A 24548-nucleotide genomic window follows, 5' to 3' on the forward strand; every position below is an offset into this window, starting at 1 on the left:
ACTTTGCGACGCCACGTGTCTATGTCGTCCCTCTCGCAAAAACCCTAAACCCTTTCGATATCAAACGCGCAAACCCGCAAACCCTCGCCTCCTCCGAAACACTACACACATAAACCAAAAACTATCTTTCTCTCTCCCCGCTGCCAATGGCCAGCCCAGTAACAATGACGAAGCTATTCAAAAACTGCAAGTCTCTTCCTATCCATCTCCTCCGTGGCTCCAGTAGCATCCCAATGGAAACCAAGATTGTTGGCAAGATACCGAGCCCTATCTCTGTCCAGTATTTCCTCGGGAGTCAGCCTAATCTTGGCTCTGTTCATCATGGTACTATTAATGGCATCAACACGCTTCTGCTGTCGAGATTTCATGGCTCTAAAGGTTACGGTCGGAGGAAATATCCAACCGACGACGACGACGACGACGATGACGATGATGATTTAGTTGGAGAGGATATTGTTGACGACTATGAGAATGATAATAATGAGTTTGATTTTGATGATGATGATGATGATGATGATGATGCTCCTGCTCAGAAACGAAACAAATGAATGTAAGATTTGGAATGCTTGACCAGTTGTTTTCCGTTTTAGACGAGATGACTATCATTTTTCTTGAAGTGATTTATTTTTCTTTCTTTAATGGTATTCTTGATAGCATGTGATGATCACCATCATGGAAATGATAGTTCCCGGCATCCAACGGCTATAACTAAGAATTGCTTTATTGATTATTTTATGATAAATTATTATAGATATATATGTCATGATTGGCGGAAAAAGAAATCATGTGAAAATCTCGTTAGCTTCATGGGCGAGTGGTTTTTTTTTTTAAAGAAATTTTTTTTTTCAAGTTTTGTAGTTTTAATAGATAATCTATTTTTAATCCAACCGAATAAATAATCTTAATATAATGTGTGAAAACTAATCCTTAATATTAAAAAAATAATGTGAAAATGTCTCTTTAATTATTAATATTTACAAATTTCATAGTCTGTATGTTACATGTGTTGCCATAATGCTCATCTCTTATTTAGAAAATTGAGAGGATAAAAAAATAAAAATTGTGGTTCATGTAAAAATATTTTGACAGCAAATTGGACATGAAAGATTGTTAACCAAAAAAAAAAAAAAAATTATCAGTACAACTCATGGGTGAAAAATTAAATTTAGCTTTGACTCTCCATTTGTGGCTTTAAGCTATTTGGATTGCTTGATGATTTGAGGGACGTTTAATAATACCAATATTTTTTTTATTAAATAATAATACCAACATTCAACCAATATATTATGTTTATTTTAATTATATTTACAGATTGTATTATTAATTTAAAATTAAAATTATATTATATTGTGATAAAGAAATATTTTTAACAGACACATAATTAATTATTAAAATTATTTTTTATATAAAAAAATCTTCTACTGGTATTTTAAAAAACATCTAATAAAATATCTTTAATTATTTTATCCAGCCTGTGTGTTGACCAATCAATAACATTTTTCTTTTTTTAATTTTTGTTCAGGAAGCGTGATAATACATTTTAAACGGTGACTTTTCAATGGCTGTAGAGGACAGGCTAGTGGGCGGAGTTAAGGGGCAGATTTCTTCAAGTTTGTTAGGAACCATTATTATACTGTTAGTGCCCAAGATTAGCCAACCTGTAACTAATATAATACTTCATCTTTATTAGTCCCACTTTCTATTTTTAGCGTTTCATATATCAGTTTCACTTTTGATTTTGGTAAGTTTGTTTTTTTTCTTAAGATTACTATATTATCTTTGTATTAAAGGCTAATTATACATTTAATGTTATTATGATATCTAGATGGTGAAGAATTTTTAAACTTAATTCATTAATGCTGAAATTAGAAATTTACATTTTCTCTCTTAAAATCTTATCTGCATTTCTCCCTCCGTAATCCTTTAATCTTTTTTTTTTTCTTCAATTCTAGCATTAATTAGAATTTCAAACTTACTCATGCAGCAAATGGAGTATTAATGCATCCCAATTTTTCCTAAGTTAATGATGTTGTTTAGGAAGAAACATGTAAAAATAGTTAGTTAAACTAACATAACTAAAAACTCTTAAACTGTATGAAATTGGGACTAGAATATTGGGATGGAGGGAGTAATTAAAACAGACTTCACAGGGTAAAATATCACAATCTTAATACATCAGCACTCTGGCAGCACAGCAGAGCCTCACCCAGAACTCACCAGGTCAACAGCTAATACAAAAGCGAAAAATTCAAGCAAGTGTCTCAATAAGTTCTGTTGAATTGAATCCCACTAAACTAAGTTTCATGTAAACTTCTGAGAATCTCACCGCTTTGAAAATACTCCAGAATTCAGCAACAATCTAAGAATAGACATAATTCAGCAAGAAATAGAATCCGCAACATCTTATCGCCATGAAACTCCATAGTTGGCTACCTCTCTTCATTTGCTTCGTCTCAAATATTTCAGCTATCACCTGCTGTCTTGACAATGAAAGAGCAGCCCTGTTAAGTTTTAAATCCCATTTGACAGACCCTTCAAATCGGCTGTCCTCATGGAAAGGCCGAGACTGCTGCAGTTGGCATGGAATTCGTTGCTCCAACACACTCCATATCGTCTCAGTTGACCTCCGGAACCCTAATCCGACAAGCTTCATAATTAATATGAATTCTGAACTGGTTTCCATTTCCAACTCCACATCTTCTGCACTCACTGGCCCCATCTCTTCTTCTCTTTTCACCCTTGCTCACGTCCGTTACCTTGATCTTAGCTTTAATAACTTCCAGTTTTCAAGAATACCCACTGGAATCACAAACCTTACTCAGCTAACTTACCTAAATCTATCAAATTCTATGTTTAGTGATTCCATTACAACCCAACTTGGCAACCTTACATCTCTAAGATGGTTGGATCTTTCGTGTTCTTCGCCGGTGACTGATTTTTCTTCCATTTCATATAACTTATCTTCTCAACTGACAGTGCAGGCTGGTGTCGATTATACTTACATCCCTGGTGGATATCTTTCTTCTTCGAATTTGGATTGGTTGCAGGGGCTGCGCAATCTCAGGGAACTATTTTTGACCGGTGTTGATCTATCAGAGGCTTCCAAGTTACTTCAATGGGCTAATCCTATATCGGATCTTTTCAATCTTAGATTGCTTTGGTTGTCTAATTGCAAAATTCTGGGAAGGTTCCTGTAGATCAGCTTCTCAACCTCACTCAATTGTCTGTGCTGGTAATGGATTTCAACTCTTTTACATCCCAAATTCCGGTTCATTTAGTGAACATGACCTCTCTTCTAGCCCTTGATCTCACTACCTCAAACCTGGAAGGTACAATCCCTTACCTTCCACAACTGAAGGAACTTTATGCAGGTAAGACTAGTCTTACAATTGATTTGAAGTCAATGTTTGCAGTCCCATGGCCTCAGTTAGAAATTTTAGACATCAGGTCTGCACAAGTTATTGGTTCTATTCCACCTTCATTTGCCAATACAACTTCATTGCTCAGTTTCGTAGCCTATAATTGCTTTATAGAGGGCAGCTTACCTTCTTCCATGACCAACCTTTCCAGGCTAGAAAGATTGCAGCTTGACTTCAACAGGCTAGCAGGTCAAATTCCAGCGACAATATCCAACTTGAAAAGCCTTGAATTGCTCTCTTTGATGCAAAATTCTTTAGAAGGAACAATCCCAGATTCAATTTGTAATATTTCCTCTCTCCAGTATCTTGCATTGGCAAGTAACAATCTCTCTGGAAAATTACCTGATTGTATTACCAATATGCCCAAACTTCAGGTCTTATTTCTTAGTTTGAACTCTTTCACTGGAACAATTCAGTCATTGACCTCCTTCTTTAAGAGCTCCAATCCATATATTTTAGGTCTGGGATATAATAAGCTAACTGTTAAATTAGACCAGCAGCTTTTTCCTCCCAGCTTCCAGCCTCAAATCTTGGACCTAAGTTCGTGTAACATTACTGGTAAGATCCCAGATTTCTTATCCAATCAGACCCAACTTGCATTCTTATCTTTGGCACATAACAACTTGTTAGGAGCAATTCCATCCCGGTTGTTCAATCTACCAAAGCTCAGTTACTTAGATCTCTCTTTTAACAGCCTACAAGGATTTCTGCCAACAAAAATTCAGATGAACTCATTTTTTGGTCCAACAACTTTGAATTTAGCAAGCAATCTTCTTGAAGGCCCTGTCCCTTTCCTACTTGAGAACATAGATGCCATCAATTTGTCTGGAAACAATTTCACTGGCTTCATACCACCACAGATAGGACTTGGGAATGCAAGATTCATATCATTATCGGGTAATAAACTTTCTGGTCAGATACCATTTTCTTTCTGTCAAGAAAATAATGCATTAATGCTCCTAGATCTATCCAACAACAGCCTCTCAGGAGCTCTCCCTGTCATTTTAGGAAATTGTACATCTCTCAGTTTTCTGAACATTGCACAGAACAACTTGAGCAGTTCAATTCCTGCAGTTCTAGAAAATGCCAAAAGTCTGAGCTACTTGGACCTAACTGGCAATCATTTTGAAGGGTCTTTTCCAAGTTTTGAAAAGCTTCAAAATCTTGTTGTACTGAAAATGGGATACAATAATTTTGTTGGAAAGATCCCCCAATTCATCGGAGACCTCAAGAACCTCCGCATTCTTGTCCTGAGGTCCAATTTCTTCAATGAATCAATCCCTCAAGATATAAACAAGCTTTGGAAGCTTCAAATCATGGACTTTTCAGACAACAAACTCTCTGGCAGCATCCCTGAGAAACTAGATGGTTTGAAGACATTAATAACTCGACCGACAGATGGAGACCTTCTTGGTTATGTCATTTCATCAATGTATGCCGGTGTAAAGCTAAGCATGGCATACAAAGGACTGATATACCAATTTAATGTGATCAGGACATACCACAGTGGAATAGATTTCTCCCTGAATGCTTTGACAGGAAATATTCCTCAAGAAATGAGCTTTTTGAAAGGGCTTGCAATGCTTAACCTCTCACATAATGCTCTCTCTGGGGAGATCCCGAGTAACATAGGAGATATGAGTGGCTTGCAGTCGCTGGATCTTAGTTTCAACGAATTGACTGCAGGAATCCCAGAATCCATAAATCTTTTGGACTCCCTTGGCATCATGAACTTGTCCTACAACAACTTGAGTGGCAGGATTCCACCAGGGACAAAGTTTGACACATTGTATGAGGATGGTTGGGCCTATGTAGGGAACAAGTATTTGTGTGGTGCACCTGATGCCATTATAAATTGCAATATCAACGATGGCTCATCTGAGCAAGAACCTGCAAGTGAAGAGGATGCCAGTGAAAAATGGTTGTTCATTGGAATTGTGGCAGTTGGCTATGTTGTTGGTTTCTGGGGACATTTTGGGGTTCTGAAATTGTTGAAAAAGCGATGGAGAGAGCGGTATTGGATGGCTATTGATAAGATGGCATCAAGAATTACTAAATCCAGTTAAGAAAGAAAAAGTAATCTATCGTTATGCATCACCATTTTGTACCAATTTATGATTGTACCAGCTGATGTGATTAGCATTACGAAATTAGTGATCTTATTCTCTATATCATATTCCATTATTAAAATGTGCAAGATTTTAATGAATTGAAATAAAATTAATAATTGCAGACTATTGTTAATAAAGAAAATGGAGGATGAATTTAGGGAATTGAGACTATTGTCGATCAGCAAGAGGAGAAGAATGAACTTCTGATAATGTAACGACCCAGCCCAGCCCAGTCAGTATTGTCCGCTTTGGCCCGTGGGCCTCACGGATTTGTCCCTTGGGAGGTTTCGCTCCCAAAAGCGCGCTGACCAGTTTAGGCTGACCCCCACATATATGGCCCAGATTCCCTTCTCCCATTTCCGATGTGGGACGGGCGGCACCTGCAGGCGTTACGTATCGCCGTCCCCACAGTCCGTTACAACCCACCAACTTCCGCTGGGGGCGTCCTCGCACCCACTCGTACTGGAGGGAGTCCGGCTCTGATACCAATTGTAACGACCCAGCCCAGCCCAGTCAGTATTGTCCGCTTTGGCCCGTGGGTCACGACCCAACCTATGGGCCGGACCGGCACTAGGACCTGGGCCAGCCTAAAGCCCCCGAGGCCCGTAGTAAGCCTAACTGTTCATTAACCCAACTCTAAGGCCCATTTGGGCCCAGTATCAAGAAAACAAACGGACAGAGTCCGGCCATAAAATGGACTTTCCAACGGGGAGTTTTCGACTCACCCGACCTGTAAACACAATAAATACTCAATTGGGGAGCTCAGCTCACCCTCCACATACTCATATCCTCATAATAATAAATGGGAGCTCAGCTCCCTCATCCAATCCATCAAACATGCATATCATTATACGTTTACAGGTCCAACATGATAATAATATTACAGACCATAATCAATAAATACTTCTAACACATGCGGAAATTCTAGGAGTAAATAAAATTACACAAATATTGATAAACAACCTGCGAAGTAGAAAAGCAGGTTAACCCAGAATAAAATATCCTCCTGTGGCCTGTAAAAATTTTTGAACAGGAGTGAGCGTTCGACTCAGAGAGTAAAATATCAATTTTAACCATAATCTCTATAACTATCTAAAACTAATGCACCCTGTAGAGTGAAATGCAACATCAACAACATTTTCACATCATAACATCAAAAAGGTAAATTTGGAGCACTCACGCACCCTGTAACATCAATCATAATATATGGGAGCTGATCCCCTATACAGCTCTCTTAAATCCAACCTGGTGCCAGCGAAGAACTCAGCTCGGACTTCCACTTAATAACCAAATCGAGGGTCCCAGCGAAGAACTCAAGCCGTGACTACCCCTCGAAGGATCGGGTCCCAGCGAAGAACTCAAGCCGTGACTACCCGTCCTATCCATAGTCCACACCACATCACACGCACGCCAACGCACGCTGCTTGCTCCAAATTAACGCAACAACATTCATGGCACTTTAACAGTTATCAATGCAACATAAATCGTGCCTAGAGTTTAACTACATAATTATATGCATATAAGTGATGCATGGGCATGCTGACATATAATAATATCGAAATTACAATTAAAATTAATATTTTACTCACAGACTTGACGGCAATCACTGTGGCGGCTGGGCGAAGGAAGAAAGGCATCGGCTCACGACAATTATATTACAATTATTTAATACAAATGACTCAATACAAATCAAGAAAAGACCCAATAATTCCTAAGTCGTGCAAAATCCAGAGTCTCCTATACCTAGGACCTACCCAACTGCAAAAGGGCTCAAAACACACTTCTATATCCACAATCCATATATCCACAACTCAATCACATCACACACCCCTCCCGCCCATCAAATCAATCATTCATCACAATATGTAAAATTTCAATTTAGTCCTTGTAATTGATCATTTTTGCAAAAGCGCTCAAATAAGCTCTAAAAATTATAAAACTCGCCTTGTCCTTAGAAATATTACTAAGCTATTGCAAAAAGAATCGTAATTTTCTAAGCTACCACGAATATTTTATAGATTTTCAATCATATTTAAGCACTAGAAAATTACGAAAAAGCAAGGTTCGGGTTTACCTTTGCCGATTCAGACTTCGTGAACGCGCTCGGGATGCCTGACAATGGTGGGGTAGCCAAAACCTCGATCCAATTCGGAGACTTTTCCGAGTCGGTAGTGCATGCGGAAATTCAGAATCCAGGACAAGTCGAATTTAGTGAATTGAGGATACCTACACGAAGCCCAATAATAATATATAAAAATCGTGGGTGTTACATTCTTTCCCCTTACGTAAAATTCGTCCTCGAATTTTACACAAGGCGTAATAAAGCACATGATTATACATTGAGCAGATAAGGGTACTTGCTACGCATGTCCCGTTCTAACTCCCAGGTGCACTCTTCCACTGATTGACTCCTCCACAAAACCTTAACCATAGGGATCTGTTTTGATCTCAGCTATCTCACTTGGTAGTCCACTATGGCTACAGGCTGCTCCTCAAATGTCAAGTTCTCCTTTAGTTCTATTACATCCAACTGTAGTACATGAGAAGGATCGGGAATGTATTTCCTGAGCATGGAGATGTGAAACATGGGATGAACGTGAGAAAGGTTGGGTGGTAGCTCCAACCGGTAGGCAACTGCTCCAACTCTATCAGTAACCTCGAAAGGTCCAATATACCGAGCTGCCAACTTGCCCTTCTTTCCAAATCTCACGACTCCCTTCATTGGAGAAACCTTCAGGAATACATAGTCGCCTTGCAAACTCCACATCCCTCTGCAGGGTGCATAACTCTTACGCCTCTTGAAAGTTGTTTTGATCGTTCACGATTAAAGGAACTATCTCTGAAGTGTTCTGCACTAGATCTACATCATGCACCTTCGCTTCCCCATTTCCGTCCAACACAGAGACCTACACTTTCTTCCATATAGTGCCTCATAGGGTGGCATCCCTATCTTTGGAGTGATAAGCGTTGTTGTAGGCAAACTCCACCAAAGCTATTGCTCATCCCATTGACCTCCAAAATCCAAAACACTCATGCGAAGCATGTCTTGATGTTTGGATTGTCCTTCAATTTGTCAAATGCATGCGAGGGTGGAAAGCCGTCGAAGTTCAATCGTGTGCCAAGTGCCTCCCGCAACTTTCTCCAAAACCGAAGTGAATCGGGGCCCTCTGCCGGATATTATGGGCCGAACTCCATGCAATCACTATTTCTCGAATGTAGAGCCGGGCATCTTGTGCCACGAGTAGGTAGTCTTCTGAGCAAAAAGTGAGTGATTTGGTCGGACGGTCTACAATTACCCATATCGAGTCATATCCTCGCGTGATGCGAGGCAACCCAGTCACAAAATCCATAGACATCATTTCCAACTTCCATTCGGGATAGGAGCTCTTGCAGCTTCACGACGGTCTCTCGTGTTCAAACTTCACCTTCGACAAGTCAAGCACTTGGACACAAAGTGCTATGTCTCTCTTCATGCCATTCCACCGAGCTATCTTTCACATCATGATACATTTTGGTGGAACCTGGGTGGACACTGTAAAGTGTGTAGTGTGCCTCTCGCATGATTTCATTCCTGAGGTTGTCCACATCGGGCACACATATCCTAGATCCATGCACTAGGGCGCCATCATTGGCAAATCCAAACTCACCACCTTCACCTTTATGTACTCTTTCTATGATTTTAATCAATTGTTGGTCTCTGTGCAGGGTAACTCTAACTCTGTCCCTCAAGTCCGGCCTCACCGAAAAGTCAGCCAACAATACACCATCATCTGAAAGATATAGGATTAAACCTTGAACCATCAACTCATGTACTTCTGAATCAACGGTCTCTTCTCTGTGAAATGTGCCAAAGCGCGGAAGATTTCTGCTCAAAGCATCTGCTACAACATTGGCCTTCCCGGTGGTGGTGGATGGTGCAATCATAGTCTTCGTAAGCTCCATCCATCTCCTCTGTCTCAAGTTTAAATTCCTCTGTTGGAAGATGTACTTTAAACTCTTATGGTCGGTGTATATCTCGCACACTTCACCATACAGATAGTGTCTCCAGATTTTCAGTGCAAAGACTACAGCCGCCATTTCCAAATCATGGGTGAGGTAGTTCTGCTCATGCCTCTTCAGCTGCCTTGAATCATAAGCCACTACCTTTCCATTCCGCATCAAAACACACCCTAGGCCAACTCTGGAGGCGTCACAGTACACGGTGTATCCTTCACCGCTCATAGGTAGTGTTAACACAGGGGCAGTGGTTAGACACTCCTTATCCTCATCATTATAACTGACTCTATCGAGCTCTCTTCCTGTCCTTTGCATCTTATCCACTTCCCTTTTCCTATTTTGGCATTGTTGGTATCATTTCAACCTGCTGTACTTATTCCTTAATTTTAGTCCTATCTCATCCTTACACCTTTTCCTTCAAAGATGTCTATCCCATCATCAACTTTAACTTTCTTTTTATTTCTTAGTCTTATCTTGAATACTAGTTTCATTACTTCAAGAATTCTAACCCTATGATTTACTCCTACCAGCACATTCTTCACCTTATGTAACACTTATAATTACCCATAGAATTTTTTTTTTTTTTTTGTATCCCCTTTTTTCCAACTTAACTATCAGAACATTATCATTCCCTATCAGCCTTAGTAGGAAATTGCTTATCCTGGATGAATATGAGCCCCATAAACTATAAGTTCCATCTGAACTAACACGGCTGTAGGAAATATGTGTCATGCCTTAATTCCAAACAAGATACTTCACGTGTTCATTCTCCTTAATATAATCATATATACTGCCCATAGCTTTCTAAACTTCAACCTCAAATTACCCATCAGCAACAATTTCATCTATTGAATCTCAACCATAAATAGTACTTCCTCCAGCTCATAGTTTAAAACATGCAAGCCTTAGTAGCTAACTCAATTTAACTCCTGTCATTACTCTGCTCGTCCTTTCATACTTAATACTAGGTATGCACTTCTTGTCATTCTCATATCGAAATTATGTATGAATTTGTGCCTACTAAACTCTCAATAACTAGGTCTCCTTGACTCGGTTCTGTTCCTTATATAACCTTCTAGAACCAAAAGCACAAGCTAAACTTGAAAAGAAAGAAAATATCCTCTTATATTCAACTACACCCGATTGTCATATTATAACGTTTCACCTAAGTTTCTTGGTCTTTCTCTCCAAATTTCATCATCTCCTAGCACAATTATGCTCTACCTATAAGGTATCATCTGCATGAACCCTTTACCGTACCATTTTCCTTCTTGACATAATATTTTATAATTTATTAACTTTACTTATACTCGACCTATGATTCATATCTATCATCGTTTTTATTGTGCCCTTAACTTTTGTTGATTCCTGAAAGATTTCTCTCACTAATAAATTCTTCCAACACTAATTCCACCCTTATCTAGGGTCATTAATTTGATCCTTGAACTTTCTAGTGATTTATAACCATCCAGACTTGTCACTTTTCGTTCTACCCCTACTATTGTCCTGTCGTTATTGCTTCACTACAAAGTGATTCTGTTGATTACACTAAAAATGTTTGTCTGACATTCATAACGAACCTCTAACTACCTTCTCACTATCTCAAAAGTCTAACCTAAAATCTATGTGTCATTATCTATCATTCTTTTCCTCTCATCATACCTATTTGATCCCTTAGACTGACTTTTATTCAACTTACTGCTTACTAACTTCTCTTTCTCTACCTATTTAGGTAGTCCGCAATACCATCGCACACCTTCTAACATTTACTCATTATTATTGTATTCCATACCTCCATCACTATTCTTGCTAATATGGTCCCATTTTGGGTTCTCCATCCTTGTCATTCACCTTGCCAAGAATAACACTTAGCCTACCCTATATCTTAAATTTGTTCCTTCTATTATGCGCCATTCATTGTCCTTTCATTTATTTCCTTTGTCTTACCCAAAATAGAACTTGACTATTCTATCCCTGGATCCATTCTTCTTCCTAACATGACAACTGTACCTGCTAACTATATCTTTCAGAGTTTCTACACGTTATCACATATCTGTGCTACTCAGATTTGGTCCTTTGACCACTCTAGCTAGTACTTCCACTAGCATTTAGATTATATTGTATCTGCAATCACTTGTCCAAACTTTCATTCTGTACTTTCTCTATCCATTGGCCTTCTATAATTTATCTTTGCTAATTTATTACTCTTAACACTATTATAATTAGATTATACTATTGTTTTGAATAATATGAATTCAAAAAGGAACTCAGGAAGTTACAGTCATACTTTTATCGTATGATTTCTATTCTTATCCTTTAGCTTACATAATACCTTTACTACCTCGAGAACTGATTCTGCAGTAATTTTATTTATTTGTTATTATTATTATTTTCCATGTTTACTCAATTAGCCAAAACTTAAGATTCCGGGCACCCAAACCCGTCATCCAATTTAAAGGATTTACATCCATCGTGATCTGATTATATATGATTCCTATAATGAAACTTGTATCCTTTGCAAGATACCCGAGCCAACTACTCTCTACCACACTCTACAGTCCTATCTGGGGCACTATTTTATTGGTCACCATTATCAGTAATAACCTTCGATCCATTCTGAAAAGATAGGACTATATCCTAACTTGCTGCAACAAAGGTACTACATCTACCACCTTGCCAGAACCATGTCAAGTTAATGACTCTTTTATCATATCATAGCTCTATAAATCATCAATTCATAGTTTCGACCTTCTCTAGGTAGTAGAGTTGTACTTTATTCCATACTGATACACACAAGGTATACTATTCTCACTCTATAAGTGTCACCTTTACTTTGCAACTAGTCCGAAACCTCTGGTCTGATGGCAACTCTTACTGTAACTCTAGCTCATGCTAGGGTAACTGAGTCACTGACTCTAGTTACCACCCAACTGTGACCTTTCGATATTCTAGCTCTAGGCTCTTAACCAGGAGTTCACAACTCCTCTGCAGATATAAAACTCTGTTCTGGTATTACTGTACCAAAACAGAGACTGCCTGCAAAATCCTCATCATAAGCACTACAGGGAAGTACGCAGCTCTACACAATAATCTCATGTCGGTACTGTAATCTGCAGCTTACAGAGCAGACATCGAGAACATTGTATAGTTACTACGATACGTCCTGGAAGACTAGGTCTCTTAATCTCTTATCTCTCTTGAATCTTCTATTATCATAAACTTATTCTGACGGGGTCATCCACTGATGACTGCCTGCAGTGGTATCCTCATCCTTATCTAGGGCAACTGTACTTTCAAGACTCACGTTTATGTACTCGTGCCTTGCACGAAATGGGCACACCATTTAAACCCATACAGACAGAAACATAGCATTTCTTGGAGTACGTATCCTCATGATGGACCTCACATGTCTACTAACTCTATTTCACATTTCTGTGTACTCCACGAAAATCAAGACACTAACTGAGGTAATCTTATATTTCCCGAGGTATAACGTAGAATCTAGAAACAAAGAATTACAGGAAAAGACGAAACAGAATCCTATACTCCGCATGTGACTCCTAGTAGACTCTTCCCAACACTTAGATAATTTTTCCCTATGAATCTGGAGCCTAAGCTCTGATACCACATTTGTCACGACCCAACCTATGGGCGGACCAGACTAGGACACAGGCGACCTAAAGCCCCGAGGCCGGTATTAAGCCTAACTGTTCATTAACTCAACTCTAAGGCCCATTTGGGCCCGATCAAGAAAACAAGCGGACAGAGTCCACCATAAAATGGACTTTTCAACGGGAGTTTTCGACTCACCCGACCTGTAAACACATGAAATACTCAATTGTGGAGCTCAGCTGACCCTCAACATACGCATATCCTCATACTAATTAATGGGAGCTAAGCTCCCTCATCCAATCGATCAAACATGTATATCATTATACGTTTACAGGTCCAACATGATAATAATATTACAGAACATAATCAATAAATACTTCTAACACATGCGGAAATTCTAGGAGTAAATAAAATTACACAAATATTGATAAACAACTGCTAAGTAGAAAAGCGAGTTAACCTGAATAAAATATCCTCCGTGGCTGTAAAAATTTTTGAACAGAGTGAGCGTTCGACTCGGAGAGTAAAATATCAATTTTAACCATAATCTCTATAACTATCTAAAACTAATGCACCACAGAGTGAAATGCAACATCAACAACATTTTCACATCATAACATCAAAAGGTAAATTTGGAGCACTCACGCACCTGTAACATCAATCATAATATATGGGAGCCGATCCCTATACACTCTCTTAAATCCAACTCGTGCGTGAAGAACTCACTTTCGGACTTCCACTTAATAACCAAATCGTGGTTCCCAGCGAAGAACTCAAGACGTGACTACCCCTCGAAGGATCGGGTCCCAAGAACTCAAGCCGTGACTACCCGTCCCCATCCATAGTCCACACCACATCACACGCACGCCAACGCACGCTGCGCTCCAAATTACCGCAACAACATTCATGGCACTTTGATTATCAATGCAACATAAATCGTGCCTAGAGTTTAACTACATAATTATATGCATATAAGTGATGCATGGGCATCGACATATAATAATATCGAAATTACAATTAAAATTAATATTTTACTCACAGGACTTGTGGCAATCACCGTGGCGGTGGGCGAAGGAAGAAGGCTGTCCCTCACGACAATTATATTACAATTATTTAATACAAATGACTCAATACAAATCAAGAAAAGACCCAATACGCCCTAAGTCGTGCGAAAATCCGCAGAGTCTCCCTATACCTAGGACCTACCCAACTCGCAAAGGGCTCAAACACACTTCTATATCCACAATCCATATATCCACAACTCAATCACATCACAGCCCCTCCTGGGCCCATCAAATCAATCATTCATCACAATATGTAAAATTTCAATTTAGTCCTTGTAATTGATCATTTTTGCAAAAAGCGCTCAAATAAGCTCTAAAAATTATAAAACTCGCCATTGTCCTTAGAAATATTACTAAGCTATTGCAAAAGAATCGTAATTTTCTAAGCTACCACGAATATTTTATGGATTTTCAATCCTATTTAAGCACTAGAAAATTACGAAAAAGCAAGGTTCGGGTTTACCTTTGCCGATTCGACTTCGAACGCAGCTCGGGATGCCCGACAATGGTGGGGTAGCCAAAACCTCGATCCAATTCGGAGACTTTTCCGTGAGTGGTCCTGTTCATGCGGAAATTCTGATCCGGACAACCGCGAATTTCCGTGAATTGAGGATACCTACACGAAGCCCAATAATAATATATAAAAAATCAGGGGTGTTACAGATAAAGTTAAATCCAGCAGAAAATTGAGCCTCTTCAACATCAAAGGTCTTAGTTTTACGTTTTCCTAAGGACAACCAAAATCTTTAATTTTAAGCTGTTTGTGAGTACTAAACGAATTTCGCAGGAAAAAAAATTGTTGGTGTGTTCTGCTAAATTTTCTTGGTTATAGTTGCTCATTTTGCAAAAGGTGTGACAATGGAATATTATAAATTTATAATCAGCTTTTAAATGAGATAGAACAACTACCAAAAGATTTGAGAAACTGAAATTGCAGAACTTGTTTTCTTGAGATGGCTAATGCTTGAGTTCATGAGAATTCATGAACAAGAGCAACAAATTGAGGAGAAGAAAGAATATTTGAGATTTTAATATCTAATAGATACCCATACAAGCAAGATTTTTCAGAATGCAAAAATCTTCTTTATAATATGGAGAGTAAATCTTACATAACTGTGAGAAATAATGCATACGAATGTGTACACACCTGTTATATGATTTCACTAAAATTAATTAAATTAAATAAAAATAAATTATTCAAGTTATTTGCCCTAGCTATGAAGGTGATAAGTGATTTAGATGTGGAGTTTTGTTCTATGTTTATATTGCAATGCAAGCAATATTTTTACCAAAAAAAGAAGAAAAAGAAGGTGATAGGTATTTTAATTATATAAATTAAGATGTTTATAACTCATTACAAGTTACCTCTTGACCCATAAAACCATAGCTAAATTAGAACTAATTAATTGAGTTTTATAATTAACAATAAAAGATTAAACTAAGTGATATTATTCTATTAAATTTTTGGAAAAATTTATAACTCTATAAAATAATAAAGTTAAATACTTTTAAAATTAATCAATACAATTCTTTTATTAAAATTAATCATTACCTATCTGCTCAAGGGAAAAAAAAAAAAAAGAACCTCCCCTTTGCCTAGTTTCATTGGAGGAGGCAAAGAAATATAAAAAATAATTATTCGCCATTAAACACTAATAATTAAACGTCTATTTGGGTGAATGATTCAGATTTTTTTTTAATCATTAAATTAAGAGTATTTAATAAAACGTAATTTTTAAATCAATTTTTTAATTATAATTTTAATCAATTTAGCAAACTCAAATCAAAATATATGCAAAAACTTGCATAATTACCTTATTAAGAAAAAAATATTTTTTTTTGTTTTAAAAGATTATTAATTTTTTCACAAGAGTTATATAATTATTGTTTAATAAATACAAGGCATTATACCTGCCCGTTTCCCTTTGTCTCGGTTTCAGGGCAAGCCACTAGTTAATATTCTAGGGAAACCCATGATTCAGGTACTTATTTGTTTCATTTTCTCTTATTTCATTTTAAATCTTTATAAAAATTTTGATATGAGATCAATTTTCCCTTTTGTGTTTAGTTAGAAGCTGAAGTTGAATGATTGGATGCAAAATCTGGAGTGGGTTTTGCTTTTTTGGATTGTTAAGTGATGAGCAATCATCAATTAACATTTTTTTGGCGGTCCAATGGTTGTGCTAAACAATGTTGGGCAATTGTTAATTAGCTGTGAAATGCTTCCCATTGAGGTATTGGAGTCTCTCCAGGGCTGATCTGGAGTTCGAGCCAAAAAAAAAAAAAGGCAATTAACTGCTTCATTATATATATATATATAATCGTTTGTCAAATTCGTATTCTGCCAATGGGCCTTGTGCGAGGTCTTTGAACCTGCATGTTTGTCAATAGATCTTTTCTCTTGGAGGATCTGTTGATCCTCATCCGGATGAATCAACACTTCCTGTGGTTAAGTTCACTAACATGGTTATATATTAAGTTGATCCATTGAGTTGATCCATTGTGGGAACCATGATTTCACTTCAAGAAGTAAAAGAATCCTGTGTGCATTTTGGACACATAGACGATTGTGCACTTCCTTTTTTTAGATTATTTATTCCTATTTGTGGGTATATTAATCTCATTAATTTGTTTGGAACCTCATGAATAAGTAATTGATTTAATTTTTAGATAAATCTACTATACATAAATTAATTCTATGGAAAGTGCTGAGAGATCTACTATAAACTCAGTTGCTAGTGGATTTTTTGTTTGGTATATCTGTATTAGGACCTAGAATTTCAATATTCTATGTTCGGAGAGAAAAGATGGAGAGCATTAGCAAGGAGAGGAAGTTAAAACAGAGAAATAGTACCAATTCATTTGAAAATTCCGTTAATATTTTATGTAATTTGTACTTTGTTACAGGTTAATGAATTCCGTAAAATTAACAATGTCAAAATTGTAAATGAATTTCTTAATAGCTTCCCAACATAACACATGGAATTATAAATTAATTCCGTAAATTTTATGTTCCAACATGTAATTTATAGGATTACAAACTAATTTAATAAAATTAAATTTTATACTCCAAACATCTAATGTACAGAATTACTAATGAATTTATAATATTCTATGAAATTCTTTTGTTTCCAACAGTGTTAGTAGTATAATTGCATAATCATCCTGTGACATGCATGGATAAGATAATAAATGGGCTATGATGTATGTTTTCTGATGCATTTTGTTGATGATCTGCAGAGAACTTGGGAAAGAGCGAAATTGGCAACTACATTGGATCACATAGGTAAATTAAATTTCCTGAGATTCTTCTAATTTTATTTGGAAATGATGCTGAGATTTTCTGCTTAGTTTGAGCAATATCTTTAGAAATGCATTTAACTGCATACATTGATTGTAGCAAAAATCCATAAATGCTACTTATGTTCAATATATTAGGTTACATCACAATGCATCTAGATGTCATGTAGAGAAGTGTGAATTTGTGAATTTGGTTCAGGGAGCCCCACAAAAAAAGTTGATTATCATTTATGGGTTGGACTTGTTCATCCAACTTGCTTAGTACTAGAAGTTCTTCATTTCTCCATTCGTTGGGAAAAGAAAAGATATACTAACATGAAAAAAAAAGGCAGTAATGCAAACAAAATCAATGATAGACTTTGTGAGATGAATAGTATTCCCTTTTTATGAGCTGTAGCCTGTGGTAGTATTCAACATGGAGTTCTTGCTCAAGTTTTTGTTTTAAAGTATTTTAGTAGTTAATTTTCTTATCCTTGCACCACCTCCTTTTTTCTAGAGAGGGGGTGAGAAGGGGGTGGTGGGGTTGGTGGGGCTTGTTGGCAGGTTTGGGGCCAGTGGAGTAGGATATTAGATGGGGCAATGAAAAATGTTGAAGGCATCATTTGTAGTTGTAGGGCTGCATTATTATATTGACCACATATTTGATATAATATATGTTCATTTAGCATAGTGATTACTCTTTGTGTGTCCTTGTTTTGTGTGTGTGTGTGTGCATGTGCATACTTGTCTTTCATGTTTGTGACATCTCATTCGTATTTTGTGATTGATATAGTTGTGGCAACGGATGATGAAAAGATTGCTGAATGTTGTTGAGGATTTGGGGCAGATGTGATAATGACTTCAGAATCTTGTCGAAATGGTAAGGTCACTTGGTCAATTTTAAGTGTAAGATTTAATTTGGTATTGATTTGCTGATTGTTAAAATCTGTATTAGTATACAGGTGCGGAAAGATGCAATGAAGCACTTGGAAAGCTAGAATATAAATATGATGTTGTTGTCAATATTCAGGGGGATGAGCCTCTCATTGAACCTGAGATAATAGATGGAATTGTTAAAGCACTGCAGGTAAATTTGTTCACTGTTCTACTCATGTACCTCTCATGAAATGTGACTGTTACATCATCATATGAACAAATTCAAGCTGATCCTTTATTTTTTAATTTTAATATTTGAACAAATGCCTCTTTTGCACATCATGAACTATCCTGTTACATTCAATTATAATACTGAAGAAAAGGAACATTTTGTATCGCTATACATCCGGTTCCTAATTTATTGACATTTATCTCATTGTGAAGCTTTCCATTTATTTAATTCACTGGTTGTTGAAATTTGCATAAGGTGCAGACATCCCCAAATGCAGTATTTAGCACTGCTGTAACATCTTTAAAGCCAGAAGATGCATTCAATCCCAACAGAGTGAAATGTGTGGTGGATAATCTAGGTTAGGCTATCTATTTTTCGAGAGGACTCATTCCTTATAACAAGTGAGTTTCCTAATATTGATAAATAGGTGGTTTTGCTTGCTGTTTTTTTCTCTTCTGTGGTTTTTTCGCATTTATTGGGCTGCTTGATAGATTTATTTGCCAACTTGATACAGATGAGGGAAAGTCAACCCACAGTTTCCATATTTGCTTCATCTTGGAATTCAGGTATGAAGACGGCATGTATTCCTGATTGTTGTTTTCTTCCTCCGTTTGATGGTCAGAAGTCTCTGAGAGTTTGTGTGTGTTTGCTTGTTCTTTTTTTTGGTTATCTTATGAATTACTGACTGTATTTTCTGATCAGAGCTACAATGCAAAGTTTCTAAAAATATATCCTGAACTTCAACCTACTCCATTGCAACTTGAAGAGGATCTGGAGCAGCTTAAATTCCTTGAGAATGGTTATAAAATGAAGGCATAGTGAATTTCACCTGCCACTCTGTTTTCCTTTGGCTGGATTTATGCTAAACTGCTATCATAATATTTTTTTGACATTGCTGTAGTTTCTATCACAATTGAAATTTGTATTTCTTTTTGAAGAGAACTTGGAATGTCCTCTCTCTCTCTCTGACTTTCTCAATGCTGATGCTGATGGCTTGAGATGTTGGCTGGATAGTTGGGGGAGCTCAGCTGGAGTTACTAAGAAGATAAGGATGGAGAGAGAGAGGTTCTCTGGAACTTTGGCTGTTATTAATCTTTTCTGTAGTTTTGTTTTTGTAGTTTATTGCAATCTATTTGGAAACAGCAAAGAGTGAATGAATTTTCTCTAGACCATTGCATTGCTAGATTTGTTACTTATCCATTGTTAGTTTGATCAATTTGTTTTGGATAAGGTACATATTTTCACTTCATGGGATTATAGTTATCTATCAGTACTGACAACTTGTAAATTGGATTCCCAAACACACAAACCCCCCCCCCCCCCCCCTTCCCTAAAATCATAGATAAGGTTGATGGTATTTGCTAGCTGAAATATTCAGATACTATAATGTGCAACCCAAATGTTTTTGCAGGTGATAAAGGTTGACCATGAGGCACATGGTGTTCACACTCCAGAAGATGTTGAAAAGATAGAAACTTTGGTGCGAGAGCGGAATTTGTCCTAGTTCTTCCAATTCAAACTGGACCATTGATTTTAAATGGGATCAGATGACATGTTGCTTCCTATATTGAATCCAGGAGAAAGTGGAATAGCTGGTATTAGTTTTTCGAACACACCCCCACCTCCTTCCTTTCTTTAATTTTTTTTCTTTTTTTGGGTATCATTTTATATAGTCTAATAGCATTAAGATGGTTGGAGTATTGTGAACTAGTATGTAAAATTTTGCATATTTTTTTATGAATGGCTGCGCTTGCACTTGATGATATATGATTTTTATATGCACCAATTTGTTTTATACTGATGGACCTTTCAAGTGCAATGACTGAATCCACCTTCTGATCATCTCTGTTTCTGGGGTAAAGCAGACGTTTTAAGGGAGAGGTCTATGCCACTATCATAGATATGAACCGTATCATACTGATAGATGAAGCTTTTGTAAACCATGGTAAGTTCCACAGCAGCATACATAACTGAAATGACGAACCCAAGAGGTATCCATCAGTGGGTCGATTTCTCAACATCCCCAAACCATCTAGCCTTTCAGGGATGGAACCATTGAGTTTGTTGTTTGAAAAGTCAATAATTTGCAGCTTCCTCAGCTTGTTTATCTCTTCAGGGATTGATCCATTGAAGAAATTAGATTCTAAAAGAAGAACATGGAGGTTCTGGAGGTCACCAACAAAATGGGGGATCTTTCCAGAAAATGCATTGTTTGCCATCTTTAATACCTCCAAACTTTCAAGATTTTCAATGAAACTCGGAAAAGGCCCTTCAAACTGATTCCCTGTTAGGTCTAGGTAACCGAGATTTTTGGCCTTCTCTAGTCCTACAGGAATGCTACCACTGAAGTTGTTCTGCCCAATTTTTGTAAAGACTAGAGAAGTGCAATGTCCCAGACTGCTAGGTAGAGCGCCTGAGAGACTGTTGTTGGATAAATCCAAGAGCATCAAAGAATTCTTTTCGGGACAAAAAGTGTCTGGAATCTGACCAAACAGCTTGTTTCCTGATAATCTTAAGTATCTTGCACTTCCAAGCCCTAATTGTGGTGGCATGTACCCTGTGAAATTGTTATTAGACAAGTCCATGATATCCATATTCTCAAGCTTGGAAGGAATAGGTCCCTGAAGCTGATTGTTTGCTAAATTCAATGTACTGGGTCCATCAAATGAGCTTAGCTGAATGTAGGGTGGGAGATGTCCTTGTATTTTGTTGAAAGAGAGATCCAAGTGATTGAGAAGTGGTAAGTTGAACAGCCACTGAGGAATTGTTCCTGACAATTCATTCTGTGCCAAGTATAATTCTGTAAGTTGGGTGAGATTAGATAGGAAGTCTGGGATCCGACCATCTATGTTACAATCACTCAAGTCCAAGATTTTAGGCTGGAAGTTTGCTGGAAATGGCTTGTGGTCTAATCTCACTGTTAGATTATTATATCCAAGGCCCAGGAGACTTGGCGTCATGCCTTGGACGAAGGATGCCAAAGACTCAACTGTTCCACTGATAGAGTTTAATCTAACATCCAAGTACCAAAGATTGGAAAGGCGGCCAATGCATTCAGGCAATGTTTCGGAGACAGAGTTTCTCAACAAAGAAAGAAACCAGAGAGAAGAAAGATTACAGATTGAATCTGGGATTGATCCTTCTAAAGAATTTTCTATCAATGAAAGCACACCAAGGCTTTTCAAGTTGGATATAGTCGGTGGAATGTGTCCTACTAAGTTGTTTGCATCAAGGTGCAATGCTTCTAACCTTGAAAGGTTTGTGAGGGAAGGAGGTATGGAGCCCTGAATTGAACAGCTGCAAGCTATGAAACTGACCAATGAAGTCGTATTAGCAAATGAAGGTGGAATGGGTCCAATAACATCCGTAGAGCGAATATCTAAAGTTTCTAAACGAGCCCATGGGACTGAGAACGTTGATTTTAGATCAATCCTGAGGTCAGTGTTACCTACATATAGTTCTCTCAGTTGTGGAAGGTAAGGGATTGTTCTTTGAAGGTTTGAGCTGCTAAGATCAAGGACTGAAATTGAGGTCAGATTTGCAAGTTTAACTGGGATTCGGGATGTAAAAGGATTGGAATCCAGTCGCAGTACAGAGAGGTGAGTAAGGTTGATAAATTGATCTATAGGTAGTGTGCCTGAGATTTTGCAATTGGACAACTGAAGGAACCTTAGATTTGAGAGTTGTAATAAAGGCTTAGTCCAATGGGAGGACTTAGGAGCCTCTGACAGATCAATACCAGTAAGTATTAACACCCTGAGATTGCCTAGCCCTCGCAGCCAATCCAAATTTGATGATGAAAGATGGCTGCCATAGTAGTAACTGCAGTCAGGTGGAAGATGCACCGGGGTTGAAGATGGTAAATTGTAGGAAATATGTGAAAAGTCAAATTCCACGGGTGAAGAAGAAGAAAGATCCAGACATCTCAGAGATGTAAGGTTGGCAAATTGGGTGGTAATGAAGTCAATGAACATGGCATTTGACAGGTTCAGGTAAGTCAGGTGAGTAAGGTTAGCTATGCCAGGGGGAATTCTTGAAAAGCTGAAGTTGTTAAAGCTAAGATCAAGATGACGGAGGTGAGCAAGAGTGAAAAGAGAAGAAGAGAGGATACCTTGGAGAGCAGTGGATGTGGAATTGGAAATGGGAACCAGTTGTGAGTTGAGATTAAGCATGAAGCTTGTTGGATTAGGATTCCTGAGGTCAACAGCAATAACATGGAGTGAATCAGAACAAGAAATTCCATGCCAGCTGCAACAATTTCGACCATGCCAAGAAGACAGCCGATTCGATGGGTCTTTGAGATAGGATTTAAAACTTACAAGTGCAGCTCTTTCGTTATGATAGCAAGAGGTAGTAGCTGAAATATTAGAGACAACGAGAAGGAACAACAAGGGCACAACAGTACGGAGTTTCATGGAAATGACAAGTCCTGACAGTAGCTGCATTCTTTTTGCTCTTAAAGGGCGTTGTAAATGTTGGCTTGAATCCTTAAACCTCAACTGGCAAAAATATATAATCAAGATTTCCATTTGAAATCACCTTTTTTTTTTTTTTATGCATTGGCAAATAAATGACTTAGGATACAGAAGGTTTACACCAGTTGTGATTGAGTGGCTTTGTGAATTTCAGCAGGATCTTGCTGTCTGGGAATTAGTTCTGACAAGTGTTATGGATTACTTCACCAAGGCTGATCTGTTGCTTTCTCTACAGGTCAGCCATTATAGTTTTCTTGCTTTTCTTTCCATGTAGGTTGGACTAACAATTCAACAAGACAGCTGGAATTCAAAACATCTTAGGTTAATTCTGTCAGTCAAAAAAAAATTATAAAATTGCTTGCACCAGCTCAGAATTTGTTTTTAACTTGTCATTTGCGGGCACGTTGTGCGAGTATTTAAATTTTTTAAATCATTATTATATAATATTATAAAGTGTTATATTATTTTTTATTATATTTTAATTATTTATATTTATTAATTCTACACAATTATTTATTCAGATAATGTTAATTATTATTTAAAAAAATTAACCAAACAATGAATAACACTTTAATTTGATATTGAAAATTTTTATATAATTTTTTACTGTTAAATTATTGCTCAAAAAATGTATAAAGTGAATAGTTATACATTATCTACATTATCTAATTTGATTAATAATTTTGTCTTAATATATGCGTATTAATTACTATTAATAATAAAAATATAACTAAAAACGAAAACAAAATGAATTAGAAGTTTAAGTGTACTACTTTTCATAATTCCATTGTGATAATTTCTTATTAATTAATTATAAAAACATAATCATTTGTAGGTTTTAAAATTTTTAGATTATTATTTTGTAAAATTAAAGAATGTCACTTTATTTTTTTTATACTTTAATTATTATATTTATTTATTTCATATAATTATTCAAGCAAAAATAATATATATATATATATATATATATATATATATATATATATATATATATATATATATATATATATATATATATAACATTAGTTTATTAGATAGTGTTAGTTTTAGTTTATTGTTATGAATAATACTTTAAATTGATTTTTATAATCTTTTTATATAATCTTTTAGCTATGATAAAGTGTTTATTTTCCCCAAATTTTTTAGTTTTAGTATGAATAGTCTGTATTTAATCAAACCGAGTAAATAATCTTAATATAATATGTGAAGCTAATCCATAAATCACAAAAATATATGAAAATGGTCTTTTTAATTATTTATATTTACAAATTTCTTATTTGAACCTATATGTTACATTTAGTGTCATAATGCTCCTCTCTTGTTTAGAAAATTGAGAGAGAGAGAAAAAAAAAAAAAAACTAGAATGGAAAAAAAATTGTGGTTTATGTATATGTAAATATATAAAACATTAATGCAATTAAAAATTTTCCTGTCAAAGAATTCTGGGAAAAATCTATTCCACTGTGGTATATCCTGACCACATT

The 24548-nt window shown here is 36.7% G+C and overlaps 2 protein-coding genes and 2 pseudogenes across 2 annotated transcripts; 3 read left to right on the plus strand and 1 right to left on the minus strand.

The window, feature by feature from the left end:
* Positions 1-1876, plus strand: LOC131168845 (protein BFR2-like). Its single transcript, XM_058136984.1, has 2 exons — positions 1-550; positions 1523-1876. Exon 1 carries the CDS (start codon positions 147-149, stop codon positions 546-548), a length of 402 nt encoding a protein of 133 aa, XP_057992967.1. The 5' UTR covers positions 1-146; the 3' UTR covers positions 549-550; positions 1523-1876.
* A 287-nt stretch (positions 1877-2163) lies between these two features.
* Positions 2164-5656, plus strand: LOC110636124 (receptor-like protein 12; annotated as a pseudogene).
* Positions 5657-16100: 10444 nt separating this feature from the next.
* On the plus strand, positions 16101-19408 carry LOC110636122 (3-deoxy-manno-octulosonate cytidylyltransferase, mitochondrial-like; annotated as a pseudogene).
* A 1020-nt stretch (positions 19409-20428) lies between these two features.
* LOC131174092 (leucine-rich repeat receptor protein kinase MSL1-like) lies at positions 20429-23004 on the minus strand. Its single transcript, XM_058137151.1, is given in 2 exon segments — positions 20429-20571; positions 20574-23004. Coding segments are annotated over 2 exon segments (2574 nt in total).
* Positions 23005-24548: the final 1544 nt, after the last annotated feature.

Source organism: Hevea brasiliensis, chromosome 15, assembly GCF_030052815.1.
Source record: "Hevea brasiliensis isolate MT/VB/25A 57/8 chromosome 15, ASM3005281v1, whole genome shotgun sequence".
Taxonomy (NCBI): Eukaryota; Viridiplantae; Streptophyta; class Magnoliopsida; order Malpighiales; family Euphorbiaceae; genus Hevea; species Hevea brasiliensis.